Source organism: Haemorhous mexicanus, unplaced genomic scaffold (genome assembly GCF_027477595.1).
Source record: "Haemorhous mexicanus isolate bHaeMex1 unplaced genomic scaffold, bHaeMex1.pri scaffold_207_ctg1, whole genome shotgun sequence".
Classification (NCBI taxonomy): Eukaryota; Metazoa; Chordata; class Aves; order Passeriformes; family Fringillidae; genus Haemorhous; species Haemorhous mexicanus.
Window position 1 is genome coordinate 5614 of NW_026776034.1, and position 18387 is coordinate 24000.

Here is an 18387-nt window from a genome sequence, read left to right on the forward strand (position 1 = left end):
TCCCCAAAAATCCCAAAAACCCCAAAATCCCCCCCAAAATCCCCCCAAAAACCCCCCAAAAACCCCCAAATCCCCCCAAAATCCCCCCAATCCCCTCCCCCCCGCCCCTCCCCCACCCCCTTTTTGCGCCGCCGCCAACCGGAAGCGCTTTGGCCACGCCCCCTTTTTTCCCCATCCTCTCCCTCTCCAGCCAATCAGCGCTTCCCCTCCGCTCCCGGATCGGCCAATCAGCGCCGGGCCCTCCCCGGAAGCCCCGCCCCCCTCTCTTGGGCCGCCCCTCCCCCAGCCCGGTCCTAGCGCCGCCGCCGCTCCCGCCCGGCCCCCCCCAGGTAAGGATTTGGGGACCCCTCCCCCACCCCCCCACCCCCCCAAATCCCCTCCCCCCACCCTGCGGCCCCTCCCCCACCCTCCCCCCCCAAAAAATTTGGGGAAAAAAACGAAAAAAAAGAAAAAAAAAAGGGAAAAAAAAGAAAAAAAAAAAGGGAATTCCCGCCCCCTCCCCCACCCCCCAAAAATCCCGAAAAATGCCCAAAAAAACCCCAAAAAATTCGGGAATTTCTCACCCCTCCCCCACCGCCGGAATCCCCCCAAAATTTGGGGTCTCCGCCCCCTCCCCCACCCGCCAAAAAAACCCTAAAAGGGTTTAAAAAATAAAACAAAAAAAAAGGCGCCAAAAAACCCCCAAAATTCCCCCCAAAATTCCCCAAAAATGGGAAATTCCCGCCCCTCCCCCCCACCCCTTAAAAAATCCCCCTCCAGGATTCCCCAAAATTCCCCAAAAATCCCCCAAAATTTGGGGTCTCCGCCCCTCCCCCACCCACCAAAAAACCCTAAAAGGATTTAAAAACAAAACAAAAAAAAGGCGCCAAAAAACCCCCGAAATTCCCCCCAAAAATTCCCAAAAATGGGAAATTCCCGCCCCTCCCCCACCCCTTAAAAAAATCCCCCTCCAGGATTCCCAAAATTCCCCCAAAATTCCCCCAAAATTTGGGGTCCCGGCCCCTCCCCCACCCCCCCCAAAAATCCCCAAAAATGCCCCAAAAAAAACCCCAAAAATGGGAATTTCCCGCCCCTCCCCCACCCCTAAAAAAAATCCCCCTCCAGGATTCTCAAAATTCCCCAAAATTCCCCCAAAATTCCCCCCAAAATTTGGGGTCCCCGCCCCTCCCCCACCCCCCCAAAAAACCCTAAAAGGATTTAAAAATAAACAAAAAAAAAAGGCGCCAAAAAACCCCCAAAATTCCCCCAAAAAATTCCCCAAAAATGGGAAATTCCCGCCCCTCCCCCACCCCTTAAAAATCCCCCTCCAGGATTCCCAAAATTCCCCAAAATTCCCCCAAAATTTGGGGTCCCGGCCCCTCCCCCACCCCCCAAAAATCCCCAAAAAATCCCCTAAAAAATCCCCCAAAAATGGGAAATTCCGCCCCTCCCCCACCCTTAAAAAAAAACCCCTCCAGGATTCCCAAAATTCCCCCAAAATTCCCCCAAAATTTGGGGTCCCCGCCCCTCCCCCACCCCCCAAAAAACCCCAAAAAATCCCCTAAAAAATCCCCCAAAAATGGGAAATTCCCGCCCCTCCCCCACCCCTTAAAAAAATCCCCCTCCAGGATTCCCAAAATTCCCCAAAATTCCCCCAAAATTAGGGGTCTCCGCCCCTCCCCCACCCCCCAAAAAACCCCAAAAAATCCCAAAAAAAATCCCCCAAAAATTCGGGAATTTCTCACCCCTCCCCCACCGCCGGAATCCCCCCAAAATTTGGGGTCTCCGCCCCTCCCCCCACCCGCCAAAAAACCCTAAAAGGATTTAAAAATAAACAAAAAAAAAAGGCGCCAAAAAACCCCCAAAATTCCCCCCAAAAATTCCCCAAAAATGGGAAATTCCCGCCCCTCCCCCACCCCTTAAAAAATCCCCCTCCAGGATTCCCAAAATTCCCCAAAATTCCCCCAAAATTTGGGGTCCCGGCCCCCTCCCCCACCCGCCAAAAAAACCCTAAAAGGGTTTAAAAATAAAACAAAAAAAAAGGCGCCAAAAAACCCCCGAAATTCCCCCCAAAAATTCCCCAAAAATGGGAAATTCCCGCCCCTCCCCCACCCCTTAAAAAATCCCTCCAGGATTCCCAAAATTCCCCCAAAATTTGGGGTCTCCGCCCCTCCCCCACCCCCCAAAAAATCCCCAAAAATGCCCCAAAAAATCCCCCAAAATTGGGAAATTCCCGCCCCTCCCCCACCCCTTAAAAAAAAACCCCCTCCAGGATTCCCAAATTTCCCCAAAATTCCCCCAAAATTTGGGGTCTCCGCCCCTCCCCCACCCCCCAAAAATCCCCCAAAAAATCCCCAAAAAATCCCCCAAAAAAATCCCCCAAAATTGGGAATTTCCCGCCCCTCCCCCCCCCAGGTGTGGCCCCTCCCCCCTCACCTGGCACCCTCCCCCCGCAGTTCCCATCATGCACCCGGAGGCTCCGCCCCTTTCCTGAGCTCACCTGGAGGCTCCGCCCACTCGTGGAGGCTCCGCCCACACCTGCGCTCCTGCCCCGGCCACGCCCGGTGACGTCATGGCTTCGCCCGGTGACGTCATCGCCTTCGCCGACCGCTCCCATGATGCACCTGGAGGTGCCGCCCTCACCTTGAGCGCACCTGGCCCCGCCCCTGATGACGTCACTGCCCCCTCAAACCCCTCCCACCGCTCACCTGGAGCCAATCCTGACTCACCTGGTGACGTCACCGCTCCCTCAGACCCCGCCCACCGCTCACCTGGAGCCAATCCTGACTCACCTGGTGACGTCACCGCTCCCTCAGACCCCGCCCACGGCTCACCTGGAGCCAATCCTGACGCGCCTGGTGACGTCACCCGCCCCCCTCAGACCCCGCCCACGACTCACCTGGAGCCAATCCTGACTCACCTGGTGACGTCACCACACCCTCGACCACACCCAGCCCCGCCCCTACCCCACCTGGAGGAGCCTCGAACCCACCTGGTGACGTCACCCACACCCTCGACCACACCGGCCCCGCCCCTACCCCACCTGGAGGAGCCTCTAACCCACCTGGTGATGTCACCACACCCTCGACCACACCCAGCCCCGCCCCTGCCCCACCTGGAGGAGCCTCTAACCCACCTGGTGACGTCACCACACCCTCGACCACACCCGGCCCCGCCCCTACCCCACCTGGAGGAGCCTCGAACCCACCTGGCCCCGCCCCCAGCTCACCTGCCGAGGCTCCCGGCCCCGCCCCCCGGCCGGCCCCGCCCTTCCCGTGCCCGCAGTGCCCGCGGAGCTTCCCCTCCCCCGCGCGGCTGGCGGTGCACCTGCGCTCGCACACAGGTGAGCGCCCGCTCACCTGCCCGCAGTGCCCCAAGGCCTTCGCCGACCCCTCGGTGTTCCGCAAGCACCTGCGGGGCCACGCCGGGCTGCGCCCGCACACCTGCGGCACCTGCCCCAAGGCCTACGCCGAGCGCAAGGACCTGCGCAACCACCTGAGGGCACACACAGGTGAGCGACACACCTGGGACACACCTGGGGGGGCTGGGGCACACCTGGGGACACCTGGGACACACCTGAGATAGGTGAGATACACCTGAGATACCTGGGACACACCTGGGCACACCTGGGACACACCTGGGACACACCTGAGATAGGTGAGATACACCTGAGATACACCTGAGCACACCTGGGACACACCTGGGGCACACCTGGGGACACCTGGGACACACCTGAGATAGGTGAGATACACCTGAGATACACCTGAGATACCTGGGACACACCTGGGCACACCTGGGACACACCTGAGATAGGTGAGATACACCTGAGATACACCTGAGATACCTGGGACACACCTGGGCACACCTGGGACACACCTGGGGGGGCTGGGACACACCTGAGACTCACCTGGGGCACACCTGAGATAGGTGAGATACACCTGAGATACCTGGGGCACACCTGGGACACACCTGGGACACACCTGAGATAGGTGAGATACACCTGAGATACACCTGGGCACACCTGGGACACACCTGGACACACCTGGGACACACCTGAGAATAGGTGAGATATACCAGAGATACACCTGAGATACCTAGGACACACCTGGGCACACCTGGGACACACCTGGGCACACCTGGGGCACACCTGAGATAGGTGGGATACACCTGAGATACACCTGAGATACCTGGGGCACACCTGGGCACACCTGAGCACACCTGGGCACACCTGCGGCACCTGCCCCAAGGCCTACGCCGAGCGCAAGGACCTGCGCAAACCACCTGAGGGCACACACAGGTGAGTGACACACCTGGGGACACCTGGGGACACCTGGGGCACACCTGAGATAGGTGAGATACACCTGAGATACACCTGAGATACCTGGGACACACCTGGGCACACGTGGGGCACACCTGGAGGGGCTGGGGCACACCTGGGGACACCTGGGGCAGACCTGAGATAGGTGAGATACACCTGAGATACCCGGGACACACCTGTGCAACCACCTGAGGGCACACACAGGTGAGCGACACACCTGGGACACACCTGGGGGGGCTGGGAGACACCTGGACACACCTGGGGCACACCTGAGATAGGTGAGATACACCTGAGATACCTGGGACACACCTGGACACACCTGGGGACACACCTGGGCAGGATGGGACACACCTGGTGACACACCTGGGGGATAGAGACGCACTTGGGACACACCTGAGGGATAGAGACACACCTGGGGCACACCTGAGACACACCTGGGACACACCTGAGCAGGATGGGACACACCTGGCGACACACCTGGGGGATAGAGACACACCTGGGGACACACCTGGGACACACCTGGGGGATAGAGACACACCTGGAGTTGTGGGGACACACCTGGGGGACAGAGACACACCTGAGGACCCACCTGAGACACACCTGGCTGTGATAAGACACACCTGGGGGGGTGGTGACACACCTGAGGCACACCTGGGGGTGGTGACACACCTGTCGGCGCAGGTGAGCGGCCGTACCTGTGCGCGGAGTGCGGGAAGAGCTTCGGCCGCTCCTCGTCGCTCGCCTGCCACCAGCGCATCCACGGCACACCTGGGGGGGTGGGGACACACCTGGGGCACACCTGGGGGGTGGTGACACACCTGGGGACACACCTGGGACACACCTGAGCAGGATGGGACACACCTGGCGACACACCTGGGGGATAGAGACACACCTGGAGGTGTGGGGACACACCTGGGGGATAGAGACACACCTGGGGACACACCTGGGGCACACCTGGGACACACCTGAGCAGGATGGGACACACCTGGCGACACACCTGGGGGATAGAGACACACCTGGGGACACACCTGGGACACACCTGGGGGATAGAGACACACCTGGGGACACACCTGGGGACACACCTGGGACACACCTGAGCAGGATGGGACACACCTGGCGACACACCTGGGGGATAGAGACACACCTGGGGGATAGAGACACACCTGGGGACACACCTGGGACACACCTGGGCAGGATGGGACACACCTGGGGACACACCTGGGGGATAGAGACACACCTGGGGACACACCTGGGACACACCTGGGCAGGATGGGACACACCTGGGGGATAGAGACACACCTGGGACACACCTGGGGACACACCTGGGACACACCTGGGGGACAGAGACACACCTGAGGACCCACCTGAGACACACCTGGCTGTGATAAGACACACCTGGGGGGGTGGTGACACACCTGGGGGGTGGTGACACACCTGTCCGTCCAGGTGAGCGGCCGTACCTGTGCGCGGAGTGCGGGAAGAGCTTCGGCCGCTCCTCGTCGCTCGCCTGCCACCAGCGCATCCACGGCACACCTGGGGGGGTGGGGACACACCTGGGGCACACCTGGGGGTGGGGACACACCTGGGCAGGATGGAACACACCAGGTGACACACCTGGGGGATAGAGACGCACCTGGAGGTGTGGGGACACACCTGGGGGATAGAGACACACCTGGGGACACACCTGGGACACACCTGGGCAGGATGGGACACACCAGGCGACACACCTGGGGGATAGAGACACACCTGGGGACACACCTGGGACACACCTGGGGGATAGAGACGCACTTGGGACACACCTGAGGGATAGAGACACACCTGGGGACACACCTGGGACACACCTGGGGCACACCTGGGCAGGTGGGAACACACCTGGCGACACACCTGGGGGATAGAGACACACCTGGAGTTGTGAGGACACACCAGGTGACACACCTGGGCAGGAGGGAACACACCTGGCGACACACCTGGGGGATAGAGGCACACCTGGGGACACACCTGGGGCACACCTGGGCAGGATGGGACACACCAGGTGACACACCTGTGGGATAGACAGACACCTGGGGACACACCTGGGGACACACCTGGGACACACCTGGGCAGGATGGGACACACCTGGGGACACACCTGGGGGATAGAGACACACCTGGGGACACACCTGGGACACACCTGAGCAGGATGGGACACACCTGGTGACACACCTGGGGGATAGAGACACACCTGGGGACACACCTGGGGGATAGAGACACACCTGGTGACACACCTGGGACACACCTGGGGACACACCTGGGACACACCTGGGGACACACCTGGGCAGGATGGGACACACCTGGCGACACACCTGGGGGACAGAGACACACCTGAGGACCCACCTGAGACACACCTGGCTGTGATAAGACACACCTGAGGGGGTGGTGACACACCTGGGGCACACCTGGGGGGGTGGTGACACACCTGGGGGGTGGTGACACACCTGTCCGTCCAGGTGAGCGGCCGTACCTGTGCGCGGAGTGCGGGAAGAGCTTCGGCCGCTCCTCGTCGCTCGCCTGCCACCAGCGCATCCACGCCGCCGCCAAACCCTTCCCGTGCCGCACCTGCGGCAAGGCCTTCACCCAGCTCTCCTCCTACCAGAGCCACCAGAGGGTGCACACAGGTGAGTCCCCCACAGGTGAGGGCACAGGTGAGCTCCGGGAATTTTTGGGAATTTTTTTGGGAATTTTTTGGATTTTTTGGGATTTTTTTGGGATTTTTTTAGTGATTTTTGGGGATTTTTAAATGATTTTTTGGGGGAATGCTCACACAGGTGAGGTCACACAGGTGAGTCCCCCACAGGTGAGGGCACAGGTGAGCTCCGGGGAGTTTTGGGGGATTTTTTGGGAATTTTTTGGATTTTTTGGGGATTTTTTAGGGATTTTTTGGGATTTTTTAATGATTTTTTGGGGATATTTTGGGGGAATGCTCACACAGGTGAGGTCACACAGGTGAGTCCCCCACAGGTGAGGGCACAGGTGAGCTCCGGGGATTTTTTGGGGATTTTTTGGGAATTTTTGGTATTTTTTTGGAATTTTTTGGGAATTTTTTGGATTTTTTTGGAATTTTTTTGGGATTTTTTAGGGATTTTTTTGGGATATTTTGGGGGAGTGCTCACACCGGTGAGGTCACACAGGTGAGTCCCCCACAGGTGAGGGCACAGGTGAGCTCCGGGGATTTTTTGGGGGATTTTTTGGATTTTTTAGGGATTTTTTAGGGATTTTTTTAGTGATTTTTAGGGATTTTTAAATGATTTTTTGCGGGAATGCTCACCCAGGTGAGGTCACACAGGTGAGTCCCCCACAGGTGAGGGCACAGGTGAGCTCCGGGGATTTTTGGGGATTTTTTTTTAAATTTTTAAAATGATTTTTTTAGGGATAGTTTCAGGAATATTTTCGGGAATTTTTGGGATTTTTAGGAGTTTTTGGGAATATTTTTAGGAATTTTTTTGGGGATATTTTTAGGAATATTCTCAGGAATTTTTGGGGATATTTTTTGGGAATTTTTGGAGGGATATTTTCAGGAATTTTTGGGGGATATTTTTAGGAATTTTGGGGATATTTTCAGGAATATTTTTAGGAATTTTTTGGGATATTTATAGGAATATTTTCAGGAATTTTTGGGGATATTTTTTGGGAATTTTTGGAGGGATATTTTCAGGAATTTTTGGGGGATATTTTTAGGAATTTTGGGGATATTTTCAGGAATATTTTCAGGAATTTTTTGGGATATTTATAGGAATATTTTCAGGAATTTTTTGGGGATGTTTTTAGGAATTTTTGGGGGATATTTTTAGGAATTTTTTGGGATATTTTCAGGAATATTTTCAGGAATTTTTTGGGATATTTTTGGGAATATTTTCAGGAATATTTTGGGGATATTTTTTGGAATTTTGGGGATATTTTTAGGAATATTTTGGGGATATTTTTAGGAATTTTGGGGATATTTTCGGGAATATTTTCAGGAATTTTTTGGGATATTTTTGGGAATTTTGGGGGGATATTTATAGGAATATTTTCCTTAATTTTTGGGGATATTTTCACGATTTCAGGGGCTATTTTTGAGATTTTTTTTTTTTTTTTTTTTTTTTTTTTTTGCGCCATACTCCTCCTCCCCCTCCCCCAACAGGTGAGCGCCCCTACCTGTGCCCGCAGTGCGGCCGCACCTTCGGCGACCCCTCGAGCTTCCGGCGGCACCAGCGGGCGCACCAGGGCGTGAAGCCGTACGGCTGCGGCGACTGCGGCAAGGCCTTCCGGCAGCCGGCCGACCTGGCCGTGCACCGGCGCACGCACACCGGCGAGCGGCCCTGGCGCTGCGGCGACTGCGGCAAGGCCTTCGTGGCCTCCTGGGACCTGAAGCGGCACCGGCTGACGCACTCGGCCGAGCGGCCCTGGCGCTGCGGCGACTGCGGGAAGGGCTTCGGGGAGCGGGCGGCGCTGGGCAAGCACCGCAGGACGCACTCCGGGGAGAGGCCCTTCGCCTGCGGGAGGTGCGGGAAGGGCTTCGGGGGCGTCTCGGGGCTCAGGAAGCACGAGAGGACGCACGGCAGGGAGGACGGGGGTGGGGAGGGGGGGAGTGGGGGGGGAAGTGTGGCCGCCGGCACCAATATGGCTGCCGTTGGGGGGAGCAATATGGCTGCCGTTGGGGGGAGCAATATGGCTGACACCAATATGGCTGCCGTTGGGGGGAGCAATATGGCTGCCGTTGGGGGGAGCAATATGGCTGCCGTTGGGGGGAGCAATATGGCTGACGGTAATATGGCTGCCGTTGGGGGGAGCAATATGGCTGCCATTGGGGGGAGCAATATGGCTGACAGTAATATGGCTGCCGTTGGGAGGAGCAATATGGCTGCCATTGGGGGGAGCAATATGGCTGACAGTAATATGGCTGCCGTTGGGGGGAGCAATATGGCTGCCATTGGGGGGAGCAATATGGCTGACACCAATATGGCTGCCGTTGGGGGGAGCAATATGGCTGCCATTGGGGGGAGCAATATGGCTGACAGTAATATGGCTGCCGTTGGGGGGAGCAATATGGCTGCCAGCACCAATATGGCTGCCGTTGGGCGGAGCAATATGGCTGACAGTAATATGGCTGCCGTTGGGGGTAGCAATATGGCTGCCAGCACCAATATGGCTGCCATTGGGGGGAGCAATATGGCTGACACCAATATGGCTGCCGTTGGGGGAAACAATATGGCTGACAGTAATATGGCTGCCATTGGGAGGAGCAATATCGTTGACGGTAATACGGCTGCGATTGGGAGGAGCAATATGGCTGCCGGCACCAATATGGCTGCCGTTGGGGTCAGCAATATGGCTGACAGTAATATGGCTGCCATTGGGGGGAGCAATATGGCTGCTGGCACCAATATGGCTGCCGTTGGGGGGAGCAATATGGCTGCCATTGGGGGGAGCAATATGGCTGACACCAATATGGCTGCCATTGGGGGAAACAATATGGCTGACACCAATATGGCTGCCGTTGGGGGGAGCAATATGGCTGCCAGCACCAATATGGCCGATGCCAATATGGCTGCCGTTGGGAAAAGCAATATGGCAGACACCAATATGGCCGCCATTGGGGGAAATGTGGCTGGCATTGGAGGAAACAATATGGCCGCCACCAATATGGCTGCCGTTGGGGGAAACAATATGGCTGACACCAATATGGCCGCCATTGGGGAGAACAAAATGGCCGACACAAATATGGCTGCCACAAACATGGCCGCCGTGGTGGAAAACAAAATGGCCGACACCAATATGGCTACCGGAACCAAGATGGCGTCAGGGCCCCGCCCCTTTACCTGCCCGCTCTGTGGGCGGAGCTTCGCCTCGGGGGCGGGGCTAAGGCGGCACCAGCGCCGTCACAGCCCCGCCCCCTCCAGCACCGCATAGGCCCCGCCCCCAGCGCGGGGTGGGTGGAGTTTGTGTGGATGGGGGATTGTTTGTGGGCGTGGTCAGTGTTGGCCACGCCCCTGGGGGGGTCAATAAACGCTGAGTCAGCAATGGTGCCTGCGGCTGAATTTGGGGGGGGGAGGGACCCAAAATTCCCCAAAATGGCCCCAAAATATTCCCCCAAAATTCCAAAATCGACCCCGGAATTCCCCAAAATCCCAAAATTAGCCCCAAAAATCCCAAAATTAGCCCCAAAATTGCCCCAAAAATCCCCAAAATTCCCCTCAAATGTGTAAAAAAATCCCCAAATTTCCCCAGTATTCCCAAAAATGTCCCCAAAATCCCCCCAGAACCGCTCAAATTGCCCCAAAAAATCCCAAAATCTCCAGGGCGGGGACACGAGACCCCAAAAAAATCCCAAAATTCCCCAAAAATCCCCAAAATCCCCCCAAAAAAGGCGTGGTTATGCAAATCAGCTCCGTTGCCACCAATGTAACGTTTCTAAAGGAGGCGTGGCTATGCAAATCACTCCCTTACCCACACCCCCCCGCGCGCCGCACCGGAAGCAGAACCCCGGTGAGGGGGGGAAGAAGCCGGAAGTGCCGCCACAAAATGGCGGCGCCGGCGCTGCGAGCCCCGCGGCTTTTTTTAGGGGCGTGGCTACGCAAATAAGCACAACTAACATTGCGCTATCGCTTTAAAAGGAGGGCGCGGCCATGCAAATCACGCAATTAACAACATCATATCGGTTTTTAGGGGGAGGGGGTGTGGCTATACAAATCACTCCCTTACCCACACCCACCGCGCGCCGCACCGGAAGCAGAAGCCGCAGTGAGGGGGAAGAAACCGGAAGTGCCGCCACAAAATGGCGGCGCCGGCGCTGCGAGCCCCGCGGCTTTTTTTAGGGGCGTGGCTACGCAAATAAGCACAATTAACATTGCGCTATCGCTTTAAAAGGAGGGCGCGGCCATGCAAATCACGCAATTAACAACATCATATCGGTTTTTAGGGGGAGGGGGTGTGGCTATGCAAATCACTCCCTTACCCACACCCACCGCGCGCCGCACCGGAAGTAGAACCCCCAGTGAGGGGGAGAAGAAACCGGAAGTGCCGCCACAAAATGGCGGCGCCGATGCTGCGAGCCCCGGGGCTGCTCCAGCCGCTCCGGGCGCCTCTGCGGGGCTCGCTGGGCGCCGCGCGGTGCCCGCCGAGCCCCGCGGCGCTCCCGGGGCCGCTCCCGGTGCTGCTCGCGGTGGCCCCGGGGCCGGTCCCGGTGCGGGCCATGGCCGGGCACAACCGCTGGTCCAAGGTGCGCAACGTGAAGGGGCCGCGGGACGCGGAGCGGAGCCGCCTCTGCGAGAAAATGGCGCGGATGCTGCGGGCGGCGGCCCGAGGTGTCGCGATAGTGTCGGGATATGGTGGTGGGGGGGGGGGGGGTGTGAGGGGGGTGGGGACGCGGGGGGTGTCGCGATAGAGGGGGATGGAGGGAGTGTGGCGGGGGGGGGGGCATGGGGGAGTGGGGTATCGCGATAGTGGGGGATGGTGAAACTGGGAATTGGTGGGGGGTGTCGCGATAGAGGGGGAGGAGGGGGTGACCGGGCGGTGGGATGTCGCGATATGGGGATACGAGGACGTTGGGATATCGCGATATGGGGGTGTCAGGGCGGTGGGATGTCGCGATACTGGGATAAGAAGACGTCGGGATATTGGGATATCACGATATGGGGGTATTGGGGCGGTGGGATGTCGCGATATGGGGATATGAGGACGTTGGGATATCGGGATATCGCGATATGGGGGTATTGGGGCGGTGGGATGTCGCGATATGGGGATACAAGGACATCGGGATATCGGGATGTCGCGACATGGGGATATCGGGGCAGTGGGATGTCGCAATATTGGGATACGAGGACGTCGGGATATCGCGACATGGGGGTATCAGGGTGGTGGGATGTCGCAATATTGGGATATGAGGACATCAGGATATCGCGATATGGGGGTATCGGGGTGGTGGGATGTCACGATATGGGGATATGAGGACATCGGGATATCGGGATATCGCGACATGGGGATATCAGGGCAGTGGGATGTCGCGATATTGGGATACGAGGACGTCGGGATATCGCGATATGGGGGTATTGGGGCGGTGGGATGTCGCGACATTGGGGTACAAGGACATCGGGATATCGGGATATCGGGATATTGGGATACGAGGACATCGGGATATCGGGATATCGCGATATGTGGATATTCGGGTGGTGGGATGTCGCGACATTGGGGATATTCGGGCACCGGGATGTCGCGATATCGGGACATTGGCACGTCACGATCCGGGGATACCGGGCTACGGGGATATCGCGATATCGGGCTGTCGCGATATCGCGATACGGGGCTGTCGGGGCGCTGGGCTGTCGCGATATCGGGACATGGCGGCGCCGGTCTATCGCGATACGGGGCTGCCGTGACGCCGGGGCAGTGTCGCGGTGGCGATACGTCGCGATACGTCGCGATATGTCGCGATATGTCGTGACAGAGGGAGGCCCGGAGCCGTCGCTGAACCCCGGGCTGGCGGCGGTGGTGGCGCAGTGTCGGGCACTCAACGTCCCCAAGGCCACCATCGAGGGGGCGCTGCGGTCAGCCAGGGTGAGTGACCCCTGAGTGACCCCTGGGTGACCCCTGAGTGACCCCTGAGTGACCCCTGAGTGACCCCTGAGTGACCCTGAGTGACCCTGAGTGACCCTGAGTGACCTCTGAGTGACCCTGAGTGACCCCTGAGTGACCCTGAGTGACCCCTGAGTGACCCCTGAGTGACCCCTGAGTGACTCTGAGTGACCTTTGAGTGACCCTGAGTGACCCCTGAGTGACCACAGAGTGACCCTGAGTGACCCCTGAGTGACCCTGAGTGACCCCAGAGTGACCCTGAGTGACCCCTGAGTGACCCTGAGTGACCCCTGAGTGACCCCTGAGTGACCCCTGAGTGACCCTGAGTGACCCCTGAGTGACCCCTGAGTGACCCCTGAATGACCCTGAGTGACCCCTGAGTGACCCTGAGTGACCCCTGAGTGACCCCTGAGTGACCTCTGAGTGACCCCTGAGTGACCCCTGAGTGACCCCTGAGTGACCCCTGAGTGACCCTGAGTGATTGTGAGTGACCCTGAGTGACCCCTGAGTGACCACTGAGTGACCCCTGAGTGACCCCTGAGTGACCCCTGAGTGACCCTGAGTGACCTCTGAGTGACCCTGAGTGACCCTGAGTGACCCTGAGTGACCCCTGAGTGACCTCTGAGTGACCCCTGAGTGACCCTGAGTGACCCTGAGTGACCCTGAGTGACCCCTGAGTGACCCTGAGTGACCCCCGAGTGACCCTGAGTGACCCCTGAGTGACCCCTGAGTGACCTCTGAGTGACCCTGAGTGACCCTGAGTGACCTCTGAGTGACCCTGAGTGACCCTGAGTGACCTCTGAGTGACCCCTGAGTGACCCTGAGTGACCCTGAGTGACCCTGAGTGACCCCTGAGTGACCCTGAGTGACCCCCGAGTGACCCTGAGTGACCCCTGAGTGACCCCTGAGTGACCCCTGAGTGACCCTGAGTGACCCCCGAGTGACCCTGAGTGACCCCTGAGTGACCCCTGAGTGACCTCTGAGTGACCCTGAGTGACCTCTGAGTGACCCTGAGTGACCCTGAGTGACCTCTGAGTGACCCTGAGTGACCCTGAGTGACCTCTGAGTGACCCCTGAGTGACCCTGAGTGACCCTGAGTGACCCTGAGTGACCCCTGAGTGACCTCTGAGTGACCCCTGAGTGACCCTGAGTGACCTCTGAGTGACCCTGAGTGACCCCTGAGTGACCCTGAGTGACCCCTGAGTGACCCCTGAGTGACCCTGAGTGACCCTGAGTGACCCCTGAGTGACCCCTGAGTGACCCTGAGTGACCCCTGAGTGACCGCTGACCATCCCCCATCGAACAGGTGTTTAACAGTGATGTCATTGCCTCATTTGCATAGCCACACCCCTTTGCCCATAAAAGGTTTCTGGGGTGGGGTTGAATGCAATAAAAGTGATGTAATGCTGGTAATTTGCATAACCACACCCCTTTATGTAAAAATTGTCCTGGAGGCGGGGCTGGGGAATGAGAGGAATGATGTAATGTGGCTGATTTGCATAACCACGCCCCTTTATACACAAAAATGGGACGGAGGTGGGGCTGGGGAGTGAGAGGGATGATGTAATGTGGCTGATTTGCATAACCACGCCTTTTTCTGCACAAAAATGGGACGGAGGCGGGGCTGGGGCATGAGAGGGATGATGTAATGTGGCTGATTTGCATAACCACACCCCTTTATGTAAAAATTGTCCTGGAGGCGGGGCTGGGGAGTGAGAGGGATGATGTAATGTGGCTGATTTGCATAACCACGCCCCTTTCTACACAAAAATGGGACGGAGGCGGGGCTGGGGCGTGAGAGGGATGATGTAATGTGGCTGATTTGCATAACCACGCCCCTTTATACACAAAAATGGGATGGAGGGTGGGCTGGGGTGTGAGAGGGATGATGTAATGGGGCTGATTTGCATAACCACGCCCCTTTATACACAAAAATGGGACGGAGGCGGGGCTGGGGAGGGAGAGGGATGATGTAACGGGGCTGATTTGCATAACCACGCCCCTTTATACACAAAAATGGGACGGAGGTGGGGCTGGGGAGTGAGAGGGACGATGTAACGGGGCTGATTTGCATAACCACGCCCCTTTATACACAAAAATGGGACAGAGGCGGGGCTGGGGAATGAGAGGGATGATGTAATGTGGCTGATTTGCATAACCACGCCCCTTTATACACAAAAATGGGACTGAGGCGGGGCTGGGGAGTGAGAGGGATGATGTAATGTGGCTGATTTGCATAACCACGCCCCTTTATACACAAAAATGGGATGGAGGGTGGGCTGGGGTGTGAGAGGGATGATGTAATGGGGCTGATTTGCATAACCACGCCCCTTTATACACAAAAATGGGACGGAGGCGGGGCTGGGGAGTGAGAGGGATGATGTAATGTGGCTGATTTGCATAACCACGCCCCTTTATACACAAAAATGGGACAGAGGCGGGGCTGGGGAGTGAGAGGGATGATGTAACGGGGCTGATTTGCATAACCACGCCCCTCTGGGGGGGTCGCTGACCACTGCCCGCTCTCTCCGGCCACAGGAGCGTCCGGCCGGGGGGTCGCGGGTGCTGCTGAGCGCTCGGGGCCCGGCCGGGGCCCTGGTGCTGCTGGACGTGCGCACGGACAACGTCCGGCGGAGCCAGGCCGAGCTGCGGACGCTGCTGGGCAGGCACGGGTCAGTGCTGAGGGACCCTGGGTGACCCTGGGTGACCAGTGAGTGACCCCTAAGTGACCCCTGAGTGACCCCTGAGTGACCGCTGAGTGACCCTGAGTGACCCCTGGGTGACCCTGAGTGACCCTGAGTGACCCTGAGTGACCCTGAGTGACCCCTGAGTGACCCTGAGTGACCCCTGAGTGACCAGTGAGTGACCACTGAGTGACCCCTGAGTGACCCTGAGTGACCCCTGAGTGACCCCTGAGTGACCCTGAGTGACCCCTGAGTGACCCCTGAGTGACCCTGAGTGACCCCTGAGTGACCCTGAGTGACCCCCGAGTGACCCTGAGTGACCCCTGAGTGACCCCTGAGTGACCCTGAGTGACCTCTGAGTGACCTCTGACCCCTGAGTGACCCTGAGTGACCAATGAGTGACCCTGAGTGACCCCTGAGTGACCAATGAGTGACCCCTGAGTGACCCTGAGTGACCCTGAGTGACCCCTCAGTGACCCTGAGTGACCAGTAAGTGACCCCTGAGTGACCCCTGAGTGACCCCGAGTGACCCCTGAGTGACCCCTGACCCCTGAGTGACCACTGAGTGACCCTGAGTGACCCCTCACTGACCCCTGAGTGACCCTCACTGACCCCGAGTGACCCCAAGTGACTCTCACTGACCACTGGTCACTCAGGAGAGGTCCCTGACCCCCGAGTGACCCCTGAGTGACCCCAAGTGACCCCCACTGACCCCCGAGTGACCCTGACTGCCCGCTGTCCACCCAGGGCCTCGCTGACCGATGACGTCCGGCACGCCTTCGAGGCGGTGGGCGTGGTCCGCGTGTCCGGCCGGACGCTGGCCATGGAGGCCGCCCTGGAGGTGGCCGCGCTGGCCGGAGCCCAGGACGTGGTGGCCGAAGAGGAGGAGGAGGAGGAGGAGGCCGAGCTCAAGGTGGGTCCGGCCGCCGGCTGACCCCCCCTGCTGCTGCCGGGGGTCACTCAGCGGGCGCCGCCCGACCGGCCCCCAGTGGTCATCGGTCACTCCGTGGGGTGAGCGGTGACCCGTGAGCACCCTGAGTGACCCCTTGACCCCCCTGAATGACCCCCTGACCCCCCCACTGACCCCCTGACCCCCCTGAATGACCCCTGACCCCCCACTGACCCCTTGACCACCCCACTGACCCCTGACCTCCCCCACTGACCACCCCACTGACCCCCTGACCACCCTGAATGACCCCTGACCCCCGCACTCACCCCTTGACCACCCCACTGAGCCCTTGACCCCTCACTGACCCCTTGACCCCCCCACTCACCCCTTGACCACCCCACTGACCCCTTGACCCCTCTCTTGACCCCTTGAACCCCTGAATGACCACTGACCACCCTGGTTGACCCCCTGACCCCTCACTGACCCCTTGACCACCCCGATGACCACTGACCACCCTGAATGACCACTAACCCCTCTCACTGACCCCTTGACCCCTCACCCCTTGACCCCCCACTGACCCCCTGACCCCTCACTGACCCCCCACTGACTCCCTGACCACCCTGAATGACCCCTGACCCCCCCGAATGACCCCTGACCCCGCACTGACCCACTGACCACCCCAATGACCCCTGACCCCCCCGAATGACCCCTGACCCCACGCTGACCCCCATCCCCTCCCCCAGTTCCTGTGCGACCCCTCGGCCCTGGGCGGTGTCCATCAGCACCTGGTGGCCGCCGGGCTGCGGCCGATGGCGGCCGGCGTCGAGTTCCGGCCGCGGTCAGCGCTGGCCTTGCCGGACGGCGCCAGAGCCGCGGCCGAGCGGCTGCTGCGGGCTCTGGCCGAGTGCCCGGGCGTCGTCCGGCTCTTCCACAACATCCAGGACGGGCCCGCCGGCGCTCCGGGCGCTCGCTCGGCTCCGGCCGCGCCGCCAGAGCGCCAATAAAGGTGTGGGACGCGGCCGAGCGGTCAGGCGGTCAATGGGGTGGTCAGGGGGGGGTCAGTGGGGGGTCAGTGGTCATTTAGGGTGGTCCAGGGGAGGTCAAGGGGTCAGTGGGGTGGTCAGTGGGAGTGGTCAAGGGGTCAGTGGGGGGGTCAGTGGTCATTTAGGGTGGTCCAGGGGTGCTCAAGGGGTCAAGTGGTCATTGGGAGTGGTCAAGGGGTCATTGGGGTGGTCAAGGGGTCAATGTGGGGATCAGTGGTCATTCAGGGTGGTCAAGGGGTCATTGGGGTGGTCAAGGGGTGATTGGGGTGGTCAAGGGGTCAGTGGGGTGGTCAGTGGTCATTGGGGTGGTCAGGGGGTCAGTGGGGTGGTCAAGGGGTCAGTGGGGTGGTCAGGGGGTCAGTGAGGGTGGTCAGTGGTCATCGGGGTGGTCAAGGGGTCAGTGGGAGTGGTCAAGGGGTCAATGGGGGGGGTCAGTGGTCATTCAGGGTGGTCAAGGAGTCAGTGGGGTGGTCAGGTGATCATTGGGGTGGTCATCAGTGTGGTCAGGGGTCATTGGGGTGGTCAAGGGGTCATTGGGGGGGGTCAGTGGTCATTCAGGGTGGTCAAGGGGTGCTCAAGGGGTCAGGTGGTCATTGGGAGTGGTCAAGAGATCATTGGGAGTGGTCAGTGGTCAGTGGGAGCGGTCAGTGGTCAGTGGGAGTGGTCAGTGGTCACTCAGGGTGGTCAGTGCCCCTCGGTGGTGGTCAGTGCCCCTCGGGGGTGGTCAGTGGTCACTCGGGGCGGTCAGTGGCCCCAGGGCGGCGGCCGAGCGGCTGCTGCGGGCTCTGGCCGAGTGCCCGGGCGTCGTCCGGCTCTTCCACAACATCCAGGACGGGCCCGCCGGCGCTCCGGGCGCTCGCTCGGCTCCGGCCGCGCCGCCAGAGCG

The 18387-nt window shown here is 59.2% G+C and overlaps 3 protein-coding genes and 2 long non-coding RNA genes across 5 annotated transcripts; 3 read left to right on the top strand and 2 right to left on the bottom strand.

Annotated features, from left to right (window-relative positions):
* Positions 1–278: 278 nt before the first annotated feature.
* On the top strand, positions 279–8886 carry LOC132322919 (zinc finger protein 668-like; the record flags this gene model as incomplete). Its single annotated transcript, XM_059837665.1, has 5 exons — positions 279–329; positions 2436–2813; positions 2879–3490; positions 6783–6950; positions 8456–8886. Coding segments are annotated over exons 2-5 (1473 nt in total), but the record flags the coding sequence as incomplete, so codon positions are not given.
* LOC132322917 (uncharacterized) lies at positions 5441–6264 on the bottom strand. The gene is made up of 3 exons (XR_009485196.1): positions 6139–6264; positions 6067–6096; positions 5441–5515 (listed from the first exon to the last, which is right to left on the bottom strand). It is a non-coding gene; the product is annotated as an uncharacterized LOC132322917 (long non-coding RNA).
* A 37-nt stretch (positions 8887–8923) lies between the features above and the next one.
* LOC132322918 (spidroin-1-like) lies at positions 8924–10335 on the top strand. Its single transcript, XM_059837664.1, has 2 exons — positions 8924–10160; positions 10206–10335. Exons 1-2 carry the CDS (start codon positions 8935–8937, stop codon positions 10222–10224), a joined length of 1245 nt encoding a protein of 414 aa, XP_059693647.1. The 5' UTR covers positions 8924–8934; the 3' UTR covers positions 10225–10335.
* Positions 10336–11329: 994 nt separating this feature from the next.
* Positions 11330–17477, top strand: LOC132322920 (translational activator of cytochrome c oxidase 1). The gene is made up of 5 exons (XM_059837666.1): positions 11330–11618; positions 12758–12867; positions 15424–15557; positions 16317–16482; positions 17202–17477. Exons 1-5 carry the CDS (start codon positions 11345–11347, stop codon positions 17460–17462), a joined length of 945 nt encoding a protein of 314 aa, XP_059693649.1. The 5' UTR covers positions 11330–11344; the 3' UTR covers positions 17463–17477.
* On the bottom strand, positions 13214–14247 carry LOC132322921 (uncharacterized). Its single transcript, XR_009485197.1, has 3 exons — positions 13978–14247; positions 13663–13905; positions 13214–13358 (listed from the first exon to the last, which is right to left on the bottom strand). It is a non-coding gene; the product is annotated as an uncharacterized LOC132322921 (long non-coding RNA).
* Positions 17478–18387: the final 910 nt, after the last annotated feature.

Excerpts from the sequence above, each read along its gene's own strand:
- LOC132322918 (XM_059837664.1), top strand. The coding sequence starts at position 8,935 with ATGGCTGCCGTTGGGGGGAGCAATATGGCTGCCGTTGGGGGGAGCAAT.
- LOC132322920 (XM_059837666.1), top strand. The coding sequence starts at position 11,345 with ATGGCGGCGCCGATGCTGCGAGCCCCGGGGCTGCTCCAGCCGCTCCGG. Across the intron at positions 11,619-12,757 it reads GCTGCGGGCGGCGGCCCGAG|AGGGAGGCCCGGAGCCGTCG; the intron begins GTGTCGCGATAG and ends ATGTCGTGACAG. Across the intron at positions 15,558-16,316 it reads ACGCTGCTGGGCAGGCACGG|GGCCTCGCTGACCGATGACG; the intron begins GTCAGTGCTGAG and ends CTGTCCACCCAG.